At 36.4% G+C, this 14,283-nt stretch overlaps 1 protein-coding gene across 1 annotated transcript; it reads left to right on the top strand.

Annotated features, from left to right (window-relative positions):
• Positions 1-620: 620 nt before the first annotated feature.
• Positions 621-14,152, top strand: LOC127811683 (ISWI chromatin-remodeling complex ATPase CHR11-like). The gene is made up of 25 exons (XM_052351774.1): positions 621-937; positions 2,002-2,133; positions 2,233-2,339; positions 4,433-4,539; positions 5,284-5,381; positions 5,561-5,740; positions 5,848-6,069; positions 9,323-9,457; positions 9,545-9,827; positions 9,916-9,989; positions 10,187-10,407; positions 10,490-10,577; positions 10,666-10,759; positions 10,862-11,050; positions 11,147-11,178; positions 11,356-11,432; positions 11,529-11,618; positions 11,701-11,770; positions 11,882-11,936; positions 12,022-12,080; positions 12,161-12,326; positions 12,880-13,058; positions 13,159-13,374; positions 13,487-13,591; positions 13,705-14,152. The coding sequence occupies exons 1-25, from the start codon at positions 713-715 to the stop codon at positions 13,720-13,722; spliced, it is 3,222 nt and encodes a 1,073-aa protein (XP_052207734.1). The 5' UTR covers positions 621-712; the 3' UTR covers positions 13,723-14,152.
• The last annotated feature ends 131 nt before the right edge of the window (positions 14,153-14,283 follow it).

Here is a 14,283-nt window from a genome sequence, read left to right as displayed (position 1 = left end):
TTCGCCTTGTCGCTTCACCATCGTCGCCTTGCTGTCATCATCTCGCCAACCGTGGCATCTTTTATAAATTTGTATTTTGAGTGAGGGCATTTTGATCTTTTTAACTTCTTTCGGTAAGTCTCTCTATGTATCTGTCAAGCAAAATAGATTAATTCTTTAATTACTTTTCTATTTGCAACTATATATAATGCAAGTTAATTTACTAATTTGAGTATTAAATACATTAGATGTCTTTAATATTTTCTATATCATAGTTATTATTATTCTTAAAATACAAATATGAGTCAATAATTAATTAATTTAATAATTATAGAAAAGGAAAAATAGCCCATTAGATATAATTATCCAATGGTTACACTTAGGTATACATGATTTTTATATAACATATTTATAAAAATTAAGTAAATTTTGCTGCATATTATGTAATTGTCATTATCATATAATATAAGGAAATAATTGTTTATTTCCTGCTGGGGATCGAAGTTTGTGGGAGATTGCATTTGGGTCCCAGAACTGGCGGGAAATTTTCGCTTTTAGGGTTTTACCCAAAAGGCCCAAAATTATATATAAACTCAAAACTCGCCCTTTCCATGAAACAAAAGGGGGCAACGCAATAATATAAATACGACCTCGAGTAGGGTAGTTTCTTTTCGCTCTCAACAGAACATTTACCGCATTTCTGTCTGGAGCCAGACCCTCGAAGTTGGAATCCATGGCTAAGTCCTCGAAATATGAGGAATCGACGGAGGAATCTCTGTCCAACGGCTCAAATTCGTCCGAGGAAGAGCAAATCAACGGCCAGTTCAACGCAGAGGACGACGACGAGGAGGAGATCGAGGCTGTGGCCAGGACGACGGCCGAAGACGTGGACAACGACGAGGACGCCGATGACGACGCCGACGGAGACGACGACCAGGAGGAAGAAGAAGACGACGAGGCAAGTTCGGTTTGGATTTTAGTTGCTCGGTTCTTGTACTGGTGTACTTGTTAGGGTTTTGTTTGCGTTAGGGTTTTCGTAGTTTAAGTAAAACTTCCATCGTTGAAGTGTGTGGACTGTTGAGATACTAGGTTATGCGTTATTTTCATTTACTGGTAAAGAGTTTCGGGCTTAAGAATTCTGTAGTAATTGATTTATAGTGTGGATCCAGTTGGCGCTAATGTTGGATGTGTTGATGTTCGGCTAATGTTTAAAGTTTGAAGTATTCCTTATGGTAATTTAAACAATGTCTTGGAACTAGGAGTCTTGGAGGGAATAGAAAGTAAAAGACATAGATGGGAGAAGAAAATGAGGATGGAAGCTTATCTCTCTGTTGGATTAGAAATTGAGAAGGGAATGAATGCATGTTTTGTAAAAGATATATGTTTGTGTAAAAATGCTCAGGTATAAATCGTCACTTTCCTCTTATTTTCATTACCCTTATTGGATCCTAGTTCCAACTACAGCACTACCCTGAGCGATTCATGCGTGCATTGATGCTTTTGTTAGTTATGAAGTTTGAGGCTTTTATAATTGGTTGGTGGAAATATGATGGGAATGATTTAGTCCGTCTCATGGGCTGTTTTGGACTGAAAGAGGAAAAAAAATGGAATTCTATCTGTTATTGTTTTGGACTTAGTTGACAGGAAATTTTACCTGAATGTAAAAAAAAAAGATAAATTGTAGCGTACACGCTTTCATCTAGGCTCTTGACCACTTATTAACATCCTTGATTTTTCCAAGCTTTTCTCGTGTGGAGTTAGGTGATGATTTAGCCTAGCCGAATTCAATGCTTTAATTGAACAAGTGGACAATGATTAAATAATTTAGATAAAAAGTATTTCTAAAGTTATACAAGCAATCAAGCACGTTTTTCCAATTACTATAAAAATTATATGGTGACAATTTCCTTTCATATTTATGCAATCAACTCACCTTCTCTAAATCGTCGTTTTGAACACATAGTAATTTGTTTGTCTATTTCTCTTTTTTGGCTTTTCTTTTCCTGAATGGTTTACTTTCAGGATGAGAAGGTGGTGATTAGTAGTGAAATTGGAAAGCGTGAGAAGGCTAGACTAAAAGAAATGCAGAGGTTAAAGAAACAGAAGATTCAAGAAATTCTTGAAGCTCAAAATGCTGCCATTGATGCTGATATGGTGTGATATCCAGGAACATCATATTTTCTCTAGACTATATCTATTTTGAGTGTTCTGGTAATGTGCTGGCTGAGACTATGATCTCTCTTTTCATGGCAGAACAACAAGGGAAAGGGGCGGCTGAAGTATCTCCTGCAGCAGACAGAGATATTTGCTCATTTTGCTAAGGGTGACCAGTCTGCATCTAAGAATAAGACCAAGGGGAGGTATTATTAATGTGCTCTGACTATTTAATTATCCCCTTTTCTTTCATTTATATTATTTCTTTTTCTGTTTCTCTGGCCATATGAAGTAAACAAACACTTCCTATTCATATAATTTCAAATTTAGTATATCTAGCATTTAGAAGAAAGTTGCTGCTTGCTGGCTTGCAGGCAAAATAGAGTTCCTTGTGAGCAGTATTCAATGCCTTTCCCTGCTATGTGGTGAAGTTTATGTTGCTTATTGGCAGTTAAAGTGGCATGCTTATGCCACTTCTAGATGTAACATCATTTTAATGATAGTGAAAATTCTCATCTTTGTAATTTGATTTCAATGTTTTACTGGAAGAAAAAAATGTTTGGTGTTTTTAGTTCCTTTCTAGGATATACTTTTCTTGGAAGTCTAAAAGAAGTTGGCATTTCTTTTTAAATAGTCTTCTGAAACAATGGTGAATTTTTTATTTTATTTTTGGGTATTGAAGAATAATATCATAACATTTATTATCACTTAGCAGGTTTTTTTGTCCCACCTTTTCTATTCTTGTTGTCAACTTGTCATAGAATTGGAGATAAAAAATGTCATTGCCTATTTATTGGAGTCACCAATTTCTTGGATAGAAATTTGGAAGATGCTAAATATTTGGTAACACAACATTTGCAATCTATAGCAAACCAATTCTAATGTTTTGAAAAAGAGAGAAAGTTCAATCAGATAGACATGGTGATAGAGGTTGAAGTTATGTTGTGAGAGCGTTTGCACATTTGAAATATGATTAAGGGGCTGTTTGAAAACGGTGTCCAAAATTTCTATTATGTTTCATCCTGTCCGTCCCATTCCAGCTCGTTAATTCCCATTTCAGCTGAGGAAAATGGAAACTGAAAATGTTGTTTGATTTTGTTGTGAGCTGTGAAGAAAATGGAAATGAAATCTGAAAATGGTGTTTGATTTTCTGAATCTGTTTTCTACATTAGATTGTCAAATAAAATGCAGGGGGTAAAAGAATTATTGGTAGACCTAAAATAATTCACTTAGATGAGCAAAAATTACCTAAGTGAATGGTTGGGGCTCGACACCTTCTGGATTTGCTGGGCGTAGGAATTCAACCTTGTCGTTCGGCGGATGCTGGGGGTTTACTGATATAGTGGTTCAACCTTGCTGGAAGATGGGAGGTCACCGGATGTGGTGGTTCAGCCTTGTCGAAAGCTGGGGGTTCTCTACATCTGGTGGTTTGACCTCTCTGGAAGTTGGGGGGATGGCCAGATCTGGTGGTCTGATCTTGCTGGAAGCTGGTGGTTCGCTGGATCTGATGGTTTTCCACCATCAGAAGCTGGGGGGTTGTTGGATTTGGTGGTTCAACCTTGCTGGAAGCTGGGGTCAATGGTTTTGGTTGTTTGATCTCTCCAGAAGCCGGGGGATTGCCTGGTCTGGTGGTTTGCTGGATGTTGTGGTATGCAATTGCTGCCATTTGTCGGATATTGTGGCTCACCTTTCGCATAGGATCGCTGGACATACAGGGGTCTGAGTTGCCTGACACTGTCTATGTTGCAAGGAGTGAAAGGGGAGGTCTGTTAGAGAAGATAAGGACGTTGGGGCTCTAAGTTGCTGAAATGAAAAGGAAATGTTGGAAGTAAAAAGGGTTTTAAACCCTTGCCTTAATTTCCATTTATTTTCAAAATCTATTGCCAAAATTCTGAAATGGAAACATAAAATCGAACACTGTTAAAAATGGAATGGGAACTTTCAAAACGATAACATTTTCAAACAGGCCCTAAATTGTTTGTTTGCTGTTTTCAAACATAGCAGATTTGTTATAGTCTCTTTATCACAAGTATTTTGAAGTGCCCAATATAGTTGAGATTTTTTTTTTTTTGAAGTAGTTGGGAATTTCTATTGGAAAAGAGAAAAAATTTGTTGAACTGTGATGTTGGCTGTGCTTTCTTTTGTGTTTGTTTGTTCTATGGTGGGAATGTTTTTACAAGGTCTTGTTTCTGCAGTTAGGGCTATTGGCATAGTTCTTCTAGATGCAGCTCCAATATGGTACGCATTTCAATATCTTATCATGGGCATGACAATTTCTGTGTTGCTACTGATAATTTAGGGGCCGTCATGCTTCAAAGATTACTGAAGAGGAAGAAGATGAAGAATATCTCAAGGAGGAAGAAGATGGTCTCTCTGGAAACACACGGCTGGTGGCTCAACCCTCTTGTATGACTCTCTCTACATATTTATGTACATGTAACAGGACCAGTAAGGCTTAGCGATGTATTTTAAGCTTCTTTAACTCAAGATTGTTTGTTCAGTAGGAATCTCATGCAGATAAATGAAGCGTCGTTTTGGAAATTTTGAGCATACTTGTTGGGCCTGCTCTATGAGCTTTGTTATTTTTTTATGTTGATCCAAGATTTTTCTTTGTTGCCTATTAGTATCTCAGCTTGTGTACATTATATTTTCCTTATCTGACTATAGCCCATAAAACATGACAATACATACTGGGGACTTGTGTACTTTTTTGTAATTAAATAGATTGAATAGCAGCACGTCCTTGCTTTGCCTTTGCTATTCATTGTGTTCTCCAAATTAATATCTTATCAATGATCGTTACATGTAGAATTATTTCAGTGAATTAAAGTTGCAACTTGAAAAGCCTTTGACTTGTCCATATTGCATTACTTGGATTTTACGTTCTTTTAGCATTCTTATGTGTCATGTTGTCCAGATCTGATAATAGCTGAAGGCACCATTTAGCTCTTCATCCATTAATAATTTCTAAATGTTGGGCAGCATGCGGCCTGGTTTACTGGCTGAAAACCTGCCTTGAATTGAAATGTCATGGTTTATCTTGTGCCTTTCTTGTCAAAAAAGCTTTGAAGCTAATAAACTTTTTTCTAGTTTGGAACAAGTTCTAGTATCAAATTGATGAGTTTGTTCTTTACATACTTTTGACTCTAGGTATTCAAGGAAAGATGAGGGATTACCAACTTGCTGGATTAAACTGGCTCATCCGATTGTACGAAAATGGCATAAATGGAATTCTTGCAGATGAAATGGTAAAGTTGTTGCCTGGTGAATGGCATCTAATTGGGTCATCGTATTCTCCCTCCCCTGATTTTGAATGTCATTGTATTAGATATATGGTTCATATTCATTTTAATGGATGAGTTATAATGAAGCAGTTCATTTTCTGTTAATTGGGTTATTTTACATGTTTTTGTGTTGTGATGTGTAGGGTCTTGGTAAAACATTGCAAACTATCTCTTTGTTGGGCTACCTGCATGAATTCAGAGGAATAACTGGTCCTCACATGGTTGTTGCTCCAAAATCTACACTTGGCAACTGGATGAATGAAATAAAACGTTTTTGTCCAGTTCTGCGAGCCATAAAGTTTCTTGGAAATCCTGATGAAAGGGTTAATTGTCACATCCTTTTTCTAATACAATTATTAGATTCTATGTCTTTGTATTTTAGTTGTTGGATCATAAAATTAATAATTCTGCCAATGATGTAATTTTGCAGAAGCATATACGGGAAAATCTGCTGGTTGCTGGAAAGTTTGATGTTTGTGTCACCAGTTTTGAAATGGCAATTAAAGAGAAATCTGCCCTGCGCCAGTTTAGTTGGCGCTATATTATAATTGATGAAGCTCATCGAATCAAGAATGAGAATTCACTTCTTTCAAAGACAATGAGACTATACAAGACTAATTATCGCCTCCTTATTACGGGTACTCCGCTGCAGGTACCTACCACATTTGATTTTCTTATTGGTGTGTAGAATTGTAGACTAGCTGTTTTATTTTTCCCTCTATATTGGCATTATGACAGTAACTTACTAGTGACAATCAGGTGTTCCATAACTTATCTGGACATAATGTTATGAATTTACTAATTGAAGTAAAAAAATGTTCATTTCATTATAATTTTGATTAGGATATTTTTATTGATTTAAGACCATTTATTACTTGAATTTTTTTGGTGATCTCTAATATTATTTACAAAAATAAAAAATAAAATGTTGAAAGCATTACATCCCGATACTACTAACTGCAAAAATAACATTTTTATAATGCCCTTTATGGTAATTTGATTGTTAAAAACATTTTTTCCATCACTGACCAGACGAATAACAATACTAAAAGCATTCATTAAATGATCTATCCAAGTGCTAAATTGGTTCTTCTTGAAAGTGATTCATGCAAAACCGTTTTTAACAAATCTGATTCTCCCGCAAAAATTTTGCAGCAATGCCATATAGGCACTTAGTTATCTGTCTTTTGGCATTTTGGGAAGGGAGAGTGATTCTAGGATTTTTTCATTTACAAGTAAAAATACCAGAGCAAAAATTCCAAAACACACAAACATTATAGGAGTAAGCAAAAGAGCCTATACATCTAGAGATAGGTAGACCTCATTTAGAAAATGTAGTGTCTAGGAAATTAAAAACCTTGCGAGCATCCTCCCTCAACCCTGCAATTGATGAATCCTTGTAGGAAAGAATATAATGCCTTATTTCCAAACTAACTTGCCTGCTTAAATAATCCCTTTCCTCAACTACTTGCTTGCCCACATGGGCCTAGTTTTATTTAGACTAGAATGTATCAGATCGATTTTTTTATTATATCTATTCATGTCAATTTTGGTTCCATTTCCCTAGCATTGCCCACAACGTGGATGGTGCTACTTTTCCTATTGAGGCACCAATGTCTTTGTAAGAGTTGGGAACATGGATGTGTTACCAGATAAAACAAGTTGAAGAATTGAAGATATGGATATGGTGATGATAAAACACAAGAATTTTACATTATGTATATTTTTATACGAATTTTTGGTTATGTCTATAAGAAGTTTAATTGACTAGTCAAGAGGGTTATAATCTAGTGCATCTTTTTACACACACACAGAGACGATAATTGGAAAAGTAAAACAGGATACAATATAGTGGGATATAGCAAAAAATAATATTTTTTATTATTAGTGTTCCTGTACATTATAATAGAAGAAAGAAGCACAGAAAATACTGAATAATACCACTACTCTAATACAAAGATAACATTAATCCATAATAATGATAATAACTAAAAACATTGAAAAGATGCCACCAATTGAATGTAAAAGATTGCATAAATTTTACAATAATAACAATACACTTCCATCAACATGCCAAAAGAGAGTCAACTATTTTTTTCAAAGTTGTGAGTACTTGTAATGTTTTTTATTCTTTACCCCAAAATTATCATATTTGGAGTAACCTTAATCAAACATGTGACCTTCTTGTAACAAAAGAGTGGCATTATCATTGTTACCAGGGCTCCCCTCATTAATTCAAGAAAAAAAATTAAAAAGATAAATGTTGGAGCAACCTTACTGGTGTATCAAAATTAGGACAGACCATTCGGCTTGTACAACTTATGTCTCAGTGTCCTAGCATCCATGTCCAATAAATGTTGGACATTGGTATGACACAATTTTTAAAGGCTCTAAGCACACTCAAGTAGCCTTCTGGAGCTTAAGCATGAAGTGCAAAGTGCAAGCATGCGCCCAATTGGAGCAAAGCCCAAATGTTAAGGAAAATAAAGAGATAAAATAATAACTGCAACTGAATTTCTAGATAGTACTCAAGATAAAAATTCATGCTAAAAGAGAGCAAAAGGTCTTTTAATTCATTTTCAGTGATTTAGTCTAGATTAAGAAAGTACTCTTCATCATTGGAGTTATATTTTTCATTATCTTCCTCAATAATGCCTTCTAATTGACTTTTTCAACCAAAACTGGCTGTGAACTAGAAGTTGAAGCTGGTGTTCTAGTTGTTGCATTGCCTCCTTGGCTTCCAATATTAAACTAAACTCTTCAACTCTGGCTATATTAGCAACAACACCTCATATCAAAAATCACGACTAAATATTGAAATATTATCTTCTACAACACTCCAAGATATATATAATAGATATTTATATAAGGTACATACTACAACTCTTTTTTTCCTATAGAACGGTAAAAAATTAAGCATTCCTTGAGCTTAACAAAAAAGCACACGTTTCTAGTGCTTAAGTTAGGCTTGCTCATTTGCACTTTGCTTTGACAAGAAAAAACACTAGAACTGCCATTGGGCTTTATTGGTGTTTAAGCTCACTCAAGCATGCTTTTAACAGTTCTAGGTATGGCACCTAATGTGAAATGTTTTATGTTTCTTGGTTGCTCCCCATGCGAATTCTTATGAGGTATTCATGAGAAGCAGGCTAAACCGAGCACGCTGACCTAGGAGGCTATCTAGATCTCCATGTTGCCCTTGAAAGGGGGAAACTTCCCCTTTGTTGAAAGGGGCACCATAAGATGAGGATAGTAATGATCATCTCTGTATGAATGGCTAATTGAATCTCCTCAGTGTTGGATCAAGGAAGAATCAAGTCAAGATGTTAATTTCACAGCCATATAGATTATTCCTTTACTGCAGAACCAGTTATGGCATCCCAATAGAATGAGAATACTTGCCCATAGCTATTTCTTTGTTTCTTTTGAGCTGGAAAAGCTTAGGAAACACATTGTGCAAAGGTTTTTGAGCAAATTAACCATATTCTTGAAATCTATCTCTAGTATCACTCCCAATTTGGGCTGTTCATTGGTTTTTAGTTCTGCGAATTTCCTCGGTGTTGGAGCAAGGAAGAATCAAGTCAAGAAGTTAATTTCACAGCCAATATAGATTATCCCTTTACTGCAGAAACAGTTATGGCATCCCCATGAGAATACTTACTTGGCCATAGCTACTTCGTTTTTTCTTTTGAGCTGGAAAAGTTTAGGAAATGGGTTGTGCCAAAGGTCTATGAGCAAATTAATCATTTTCTTGAAATCTTTCTCCAGTATCACTGCCAATTCGGGCTGTTCATTGGCTTTTTAATTCTGAAGTTTGTTGTTTTTGTTCAAAAATTTTAGTTTGTCCAGTCTCTTGTTCTAGTTACATTGCAGGTTAATATTTTTTGCATCTCTTCTATGTGCAGAATAATCTTCATGAACTATGGTCTCTTCTCAATTTTCTTCTGCCAGAGATATTCAGCTCATCTGAGACTTTTGATCAATGGTTCCAAATATCTGGTGATAATGACCAGCAGGAGGTTGTTCAACAACTTCATAAGGTGAGCTGACAAGCCCTACAGATTTTGAGTGCTAATTTGTTGTGTTCTATCTAATGGTGTTGATTTCTGTCTTTATTCCTATATAAGGTTCTCCGACCATTCCTTCTCCGAAGGTTGAAATCAGATGTTGAGAAAGGTTTGCCTCCCAAGAAGGAAACAATACTTAAAGTTGGTATGTCCCAAATGCAGAAACAGTATTATAAGGCATTATTGCAAAAAGATCTTGAGGTTATAAATGCTGGTGGTGAGCGCAAGCGTCTTCTGAACATAGCAATGCAGCTGCGTAAATGTTGTAATCACCCATATCTTTTTCAAGGTGCTGAACCTGGTCCTCCATATACTACTGGAGAGCATCTCATTACTAATTCAGGTAAGATTATCCTTTTCTATCAAGATCAGTTTTTGAGTTGACCTTTTTTAGTACTCATGCATGTTTTTTTCTAATAAATTGATTGCAGGAAAAATGGTTCTTCTTGATAAGTTGCTCCGGAAACTCAAAGAGCGTGACTCAAGGGTGCTAATATTCTCACAGGTTTCTTTTCACCTCTTTAACCACTGTGCATTTTCGAATGGTTATTATTGGCTCAGGTCATTAAGATGCTATATATTCTTTGTTGCATCCTTGCAAATATCAATTGAGTAGATTCAATAAATGGGTCTTTCTATGTATAATTCTTTCTGTATTCAATGTTAGTATTATGGATGTGGACTCATGTTGGTTGTACTCAGATGACAAGGCTGCTAGACATCCTGGAAGATTATTTAATGTTTTGTGGGTACCAGTACTGTCGGATTGATGGCAATACTGGTGGAGAAGATCGTGATGCTTCAATTGATGCCTTCAATAAGCCAGGAAGTGAGAAATTTGTCTTCTTATTATCGACCAGGGCTGGAGGTCTTGGGATCAATCTTGCTACTGCGGATATTGTCATTCTTTATGACAGTGATTGGTCAGAACCTGCTGTGTCTTGATGTGTTACGCCTATTGCACTATAATCTCTTGATCTGATGGATCCCTACTCTTCATTTTAGGAATCCACAAGTTGATTTGCAGGCTCAGGATCGTGCTCATAGGATTGGGCAAAAGAAAGAAGTTCAAGTGTTCCGTTTTTGTACTGAGGTTTATTCTTTTTATTCATAAACTATCACCTTATAATCTGTTTGAAATAATTAATAATTAATATATTGCTTCTCTAATTGTCAACCAGTACACAATTGAGGAAAAAGTGATTGAGAGAGCTTATAAAAAGCTTGCTCTTGATGCTTTGGTGATCCAACAAGGGCGATTAGCAGAGCAGAAGAGTAAGTGGTTTTTGTGTACATGCTTTTTACTGTTGCACACATGAACCTTTAAATTAATGCAAGTGAAACACTTTGATAATTAATTGTATTTTTCTTTTCCAGCTGTTAACAAAGATGAGCTCCTTCAAATGGTGAGATTTGGTGCTGAAATGGTTTTCAGTTCCAAGGATAGCACAATTACTGATGAGGATATAGATCGGATTATTGCCAAAGGAGAAGAGGCAACAGCTGAGCTTGATGCTAAGATGAAGAAATTCACAGAAGATGCAATCAAATTCAAAATGGATGACAGTAAGCTCATTTTTATGAAGAGTTATTTCTCAAACATGTCCTTACCACATGCTTTTTGTGGCTAATGTAACTTGCAACTTATTTGGGTTTATGCAGCTGCTGATCTGTATGATTTTGATGATGAAAAGGTATAATCCATCTCTAATATGTTCAACAGGGAACTAATATGTTCAACTGGTTCCCTGGATTGCTTTGTGATCTATTGCTTTTTTTTTGGGATTAATTTGCTTGACCATTAGTACTATGTTTTTCTTGTTTATTTGTTTTTTTATTCTTTCAAATTTTCTGTCCTTAATTTTATGCAGGATGAGAACAAGTTAGACTTCAAGAAAATTGTCAGTGAGAATTGGATTGAACCACCAAAAAGAGAGAGGAAGCGCAAGTAATCATGATTTTTCATCTCTTTCCTGAGTGTCTTTATCCCTCTCTTAAGTTCTATCATTTGTTGATACATTATACCTCTTTTCCCTTTTTTTAGTTACTCAGAATCTGAATACTTCAAGCAAACAATGCGCCAAAGTGGTCCAGCCAGACCAAGAGAGCCTCGAATTCCACGCATGCCCCAGTTGTACGGATCTCTGAACTTAATTCTTTCTTAGTCTGGAGTTTGGGTCCGAAACTGATTTGCATATTCTGCCCTCCTTTTTCAGGCATGATTTCCAGTTTTTCAATACACAGAGGCTAAATGAACTTTATGAAAAAGAAGTACGCTTTCTCATGGTGGGTAATGTTTTCCATGATTCCAGTTCTTCTGTTTCTGCATTGATTCACTGCCATATCTGATGTTCTTGGAGTCTTTGTTATTTGCTTTTTATTTTTTACAATTTTCAGCAAACACATCAGAAGAACCAGTTAAAGGATACCATAGATGTGGATGAGCCAGAAGGTATGTTTTATTTTCTTCTTGATGATTGATTTTCCAAACAGCATTTCTCAACTGAACCTACTTATGATCAAGTTTTACTCTCTAGAGTTGGGAGACCCATTAACTGCAGAAGAGCAGGACGAAAAGGAGCAGTTGTTAGAAGAGGTGAGTGGTAGGCTATGGTGATATAGGTTTTTATTATCTGTTCTGTCCTTTACCTAAAGTTGATATTTTATTTGTTGCAGGGATTCTCTTCATGGACTAGAAGAGATTTTAATACTTTCATTAGGGCCTGTGAGAAATACGGTCGTAGTGATGTAAAAAGTATAGCTTCTGAAATGGAAGGTAAAACAGAGGAGGAAGTCGAAAGATATGCCAAAGTTTTCAAAGAAAGATACAAAGAGTTAAACGGTGAGTGAAATTTTATCCCATGCAAAATGCAGTTTGCTGTAAAATCCATTCCACTACAGTTATAAGATGAATTTTGATCTCTCCAATCATGCTTGGGAAAAAAAAACTTGCCCCATTTTAGCATTTCTGTGATACCAAGGTTATGAAATTATCTTTGCCATTGAAAATATGTCACTTTCTACCCCTTCTATGGTTTTCTGATAAAAAGAGCATTTGCAGTGCATGAGGCTCTGCACTTTGTGAGGGTACACAGCCTTGTCTTTACTTTGCAAAGAAGCTGTTTCCAACCTACCCATAATCCTCCAGTCACAAAGAAGAAGCCTTACCCTTGCTATGAAGGCTTGCCCCTCGTATGGTTGGTTTTGTACAAACAAAAATTAAAGTTTAGCTACCAAGCAAAGAAAAAAAAAAGGAAAAAAAAGATTAGCTAATTTTTTGGTGCTCTACTACTGTTCTGTGTGCCCTATTTTTTATATAAGGTGAAAATTCTCGTCTCATCTTCACTTGAAACCTTGAATTTTAGTTTTTATAAATACAAACATGGTGCATCCAGATTATGACAGGATCATCAAGAACATTGAAAGAGGGGAGGCTAGAATTTCTCGCAAGGATGAGATCATGAAAGCAATTGGGAAGAAATTGGATAGATACAAGAACCCATGGCTTGAATTGAAGATACAGTATGGTCAGAACAAAGGGAAGCTATATAATGAAGAATGTGATCGGTTCATGGTGAGGTCTTCTAAAGAACTCGAATCCCCTTGAGATAGGTTTCATTATGTTTTCCATGGTTATATGATACTAATTAGCACGGTTATGTAACACCATATAGATTTGCATGGTTCATAAGCTTGGCTATGGGAACTGGGATGAGCTGAAGGCTGCATTCCGAACATCACCTTTGTTCCGTTTTGATTGGTTTGTGAAGTCTCGAACAACTCAAGAGCTTGCAAGGAGATGTGACACCCTCATTCGATTGGTGGAGAGGGAAAACCAAGAATATGATGAAAGAGAGAGACAGGCCCGTAAAGAGAAGAAGCTTGCAAAGGTTCAATTTTGCCTCTTCTCCTGTCCCACCTTAGTTGTAAATTTGTTGCCTTTACTTGATCCATCAGTGTAACTTGAATGTTATGAGCTGAGCTATTTCTTTTCCATCCCAGAACATGACTCCGTCGAAGCGGGCGCTAGCAAGGCAGGCAGCGGAGAGCCCACCTCCAACATTAAAGAAGAAGAAACAGTTGTTGATGGATGATTACGTCAGCTCAGTACGTACTTTGTTGACCCCTGAAACTGTTGAAGATCTATCATTTCTTTAACATGGTTGTTTGTTTGCCTCGCCAAATTAGAAAGCTGATCTCTGATGGTGGTCTTTTTGTAGGGGAAAAGGAAGAAATGATGTGGAAATATAAAAGCTAACGTGCTGGTTGTGGTTGATCAAGAATTGTTATGGGCAAGGATTTGATCTTTGTTTGGTACGATGTTGGGGTAATATGCTAATGCCAGTTGGTTTTTTGCTTTTATTGCAGAAAAGGAAATATGTATGTAGATTATTACAATGTGGGTATAGATTTTTGGGGAAGTTGTATAAATGAGTAGGACTTTTGGGAAACCGTCTTCGGGGACATGGATGGCCTGGCGGGCCGTTTTTGGTGAATATTCTGCTTTGACTCGTCTCTATTTAGTTCTTGAGATGAGAACATTGAGGAATTAATTATGCAGTGGCCTAACCTTCAAAATGGAGTTGTGCTAATCTTGTTTCTTCTTGAGAACAGAAGCGTGAAAGTGAAACCAATTTGTTTGGTACTCTTATCCTCCCTGGACCTTCAGGCTCCGAATCTGAACTGCGTCTGTTAATTGTCTTTTGTTCGTTGTGCCTCTATCATTGACCTAAATTGGACATACGAATCCATCAACTACGAAACTTGAGCTAATATTGCAAGCCGTTTCGTTGTATTGT

Source organism: Diospyros lotus, chromosome 10, assembly GCF_014633365.1.
Source record: "Diospyros lotus cultivar Yz01 chromosome 10, ASM1463336v1, whole genome shotgun sequence".
Classification (NCBI taxonomy): domain Eukaryota; kingdom Viridiplantae; phylum Streptophyta; class Magnoliopsida; order Ericales; family Ebenaceae; genus Diospyros; species Diospyros lotus.
The sequence above is the reverse complement of the archived record's forward strand: the minus strand, read 5'-3'. Positions and strand labels throughout refer to the sequence as shown.

Coding starts and splice junctions, on each gene's coding strand:
- LOC127811683 (XM_052351774.1), top strand. CDS start 713: ATGGCTAAGTCCTCGAAATATGAGGAATCGACGGAGGAATCTCTGTCC. Junction 2,134..2,232: donor CTGCCATTGATGCTGATATG/GTGTGATATCCA, acceptor TTTTCATGGCAG/AACAACAAGGGAAAGGGGCG. Junction 9,458..9,544: donor TTGTTCAACAACTTCATAAG/GTGAGCTGACAA, acceptor TTCCTATATAAG/GTTCTCCGACCATTCCTTCT.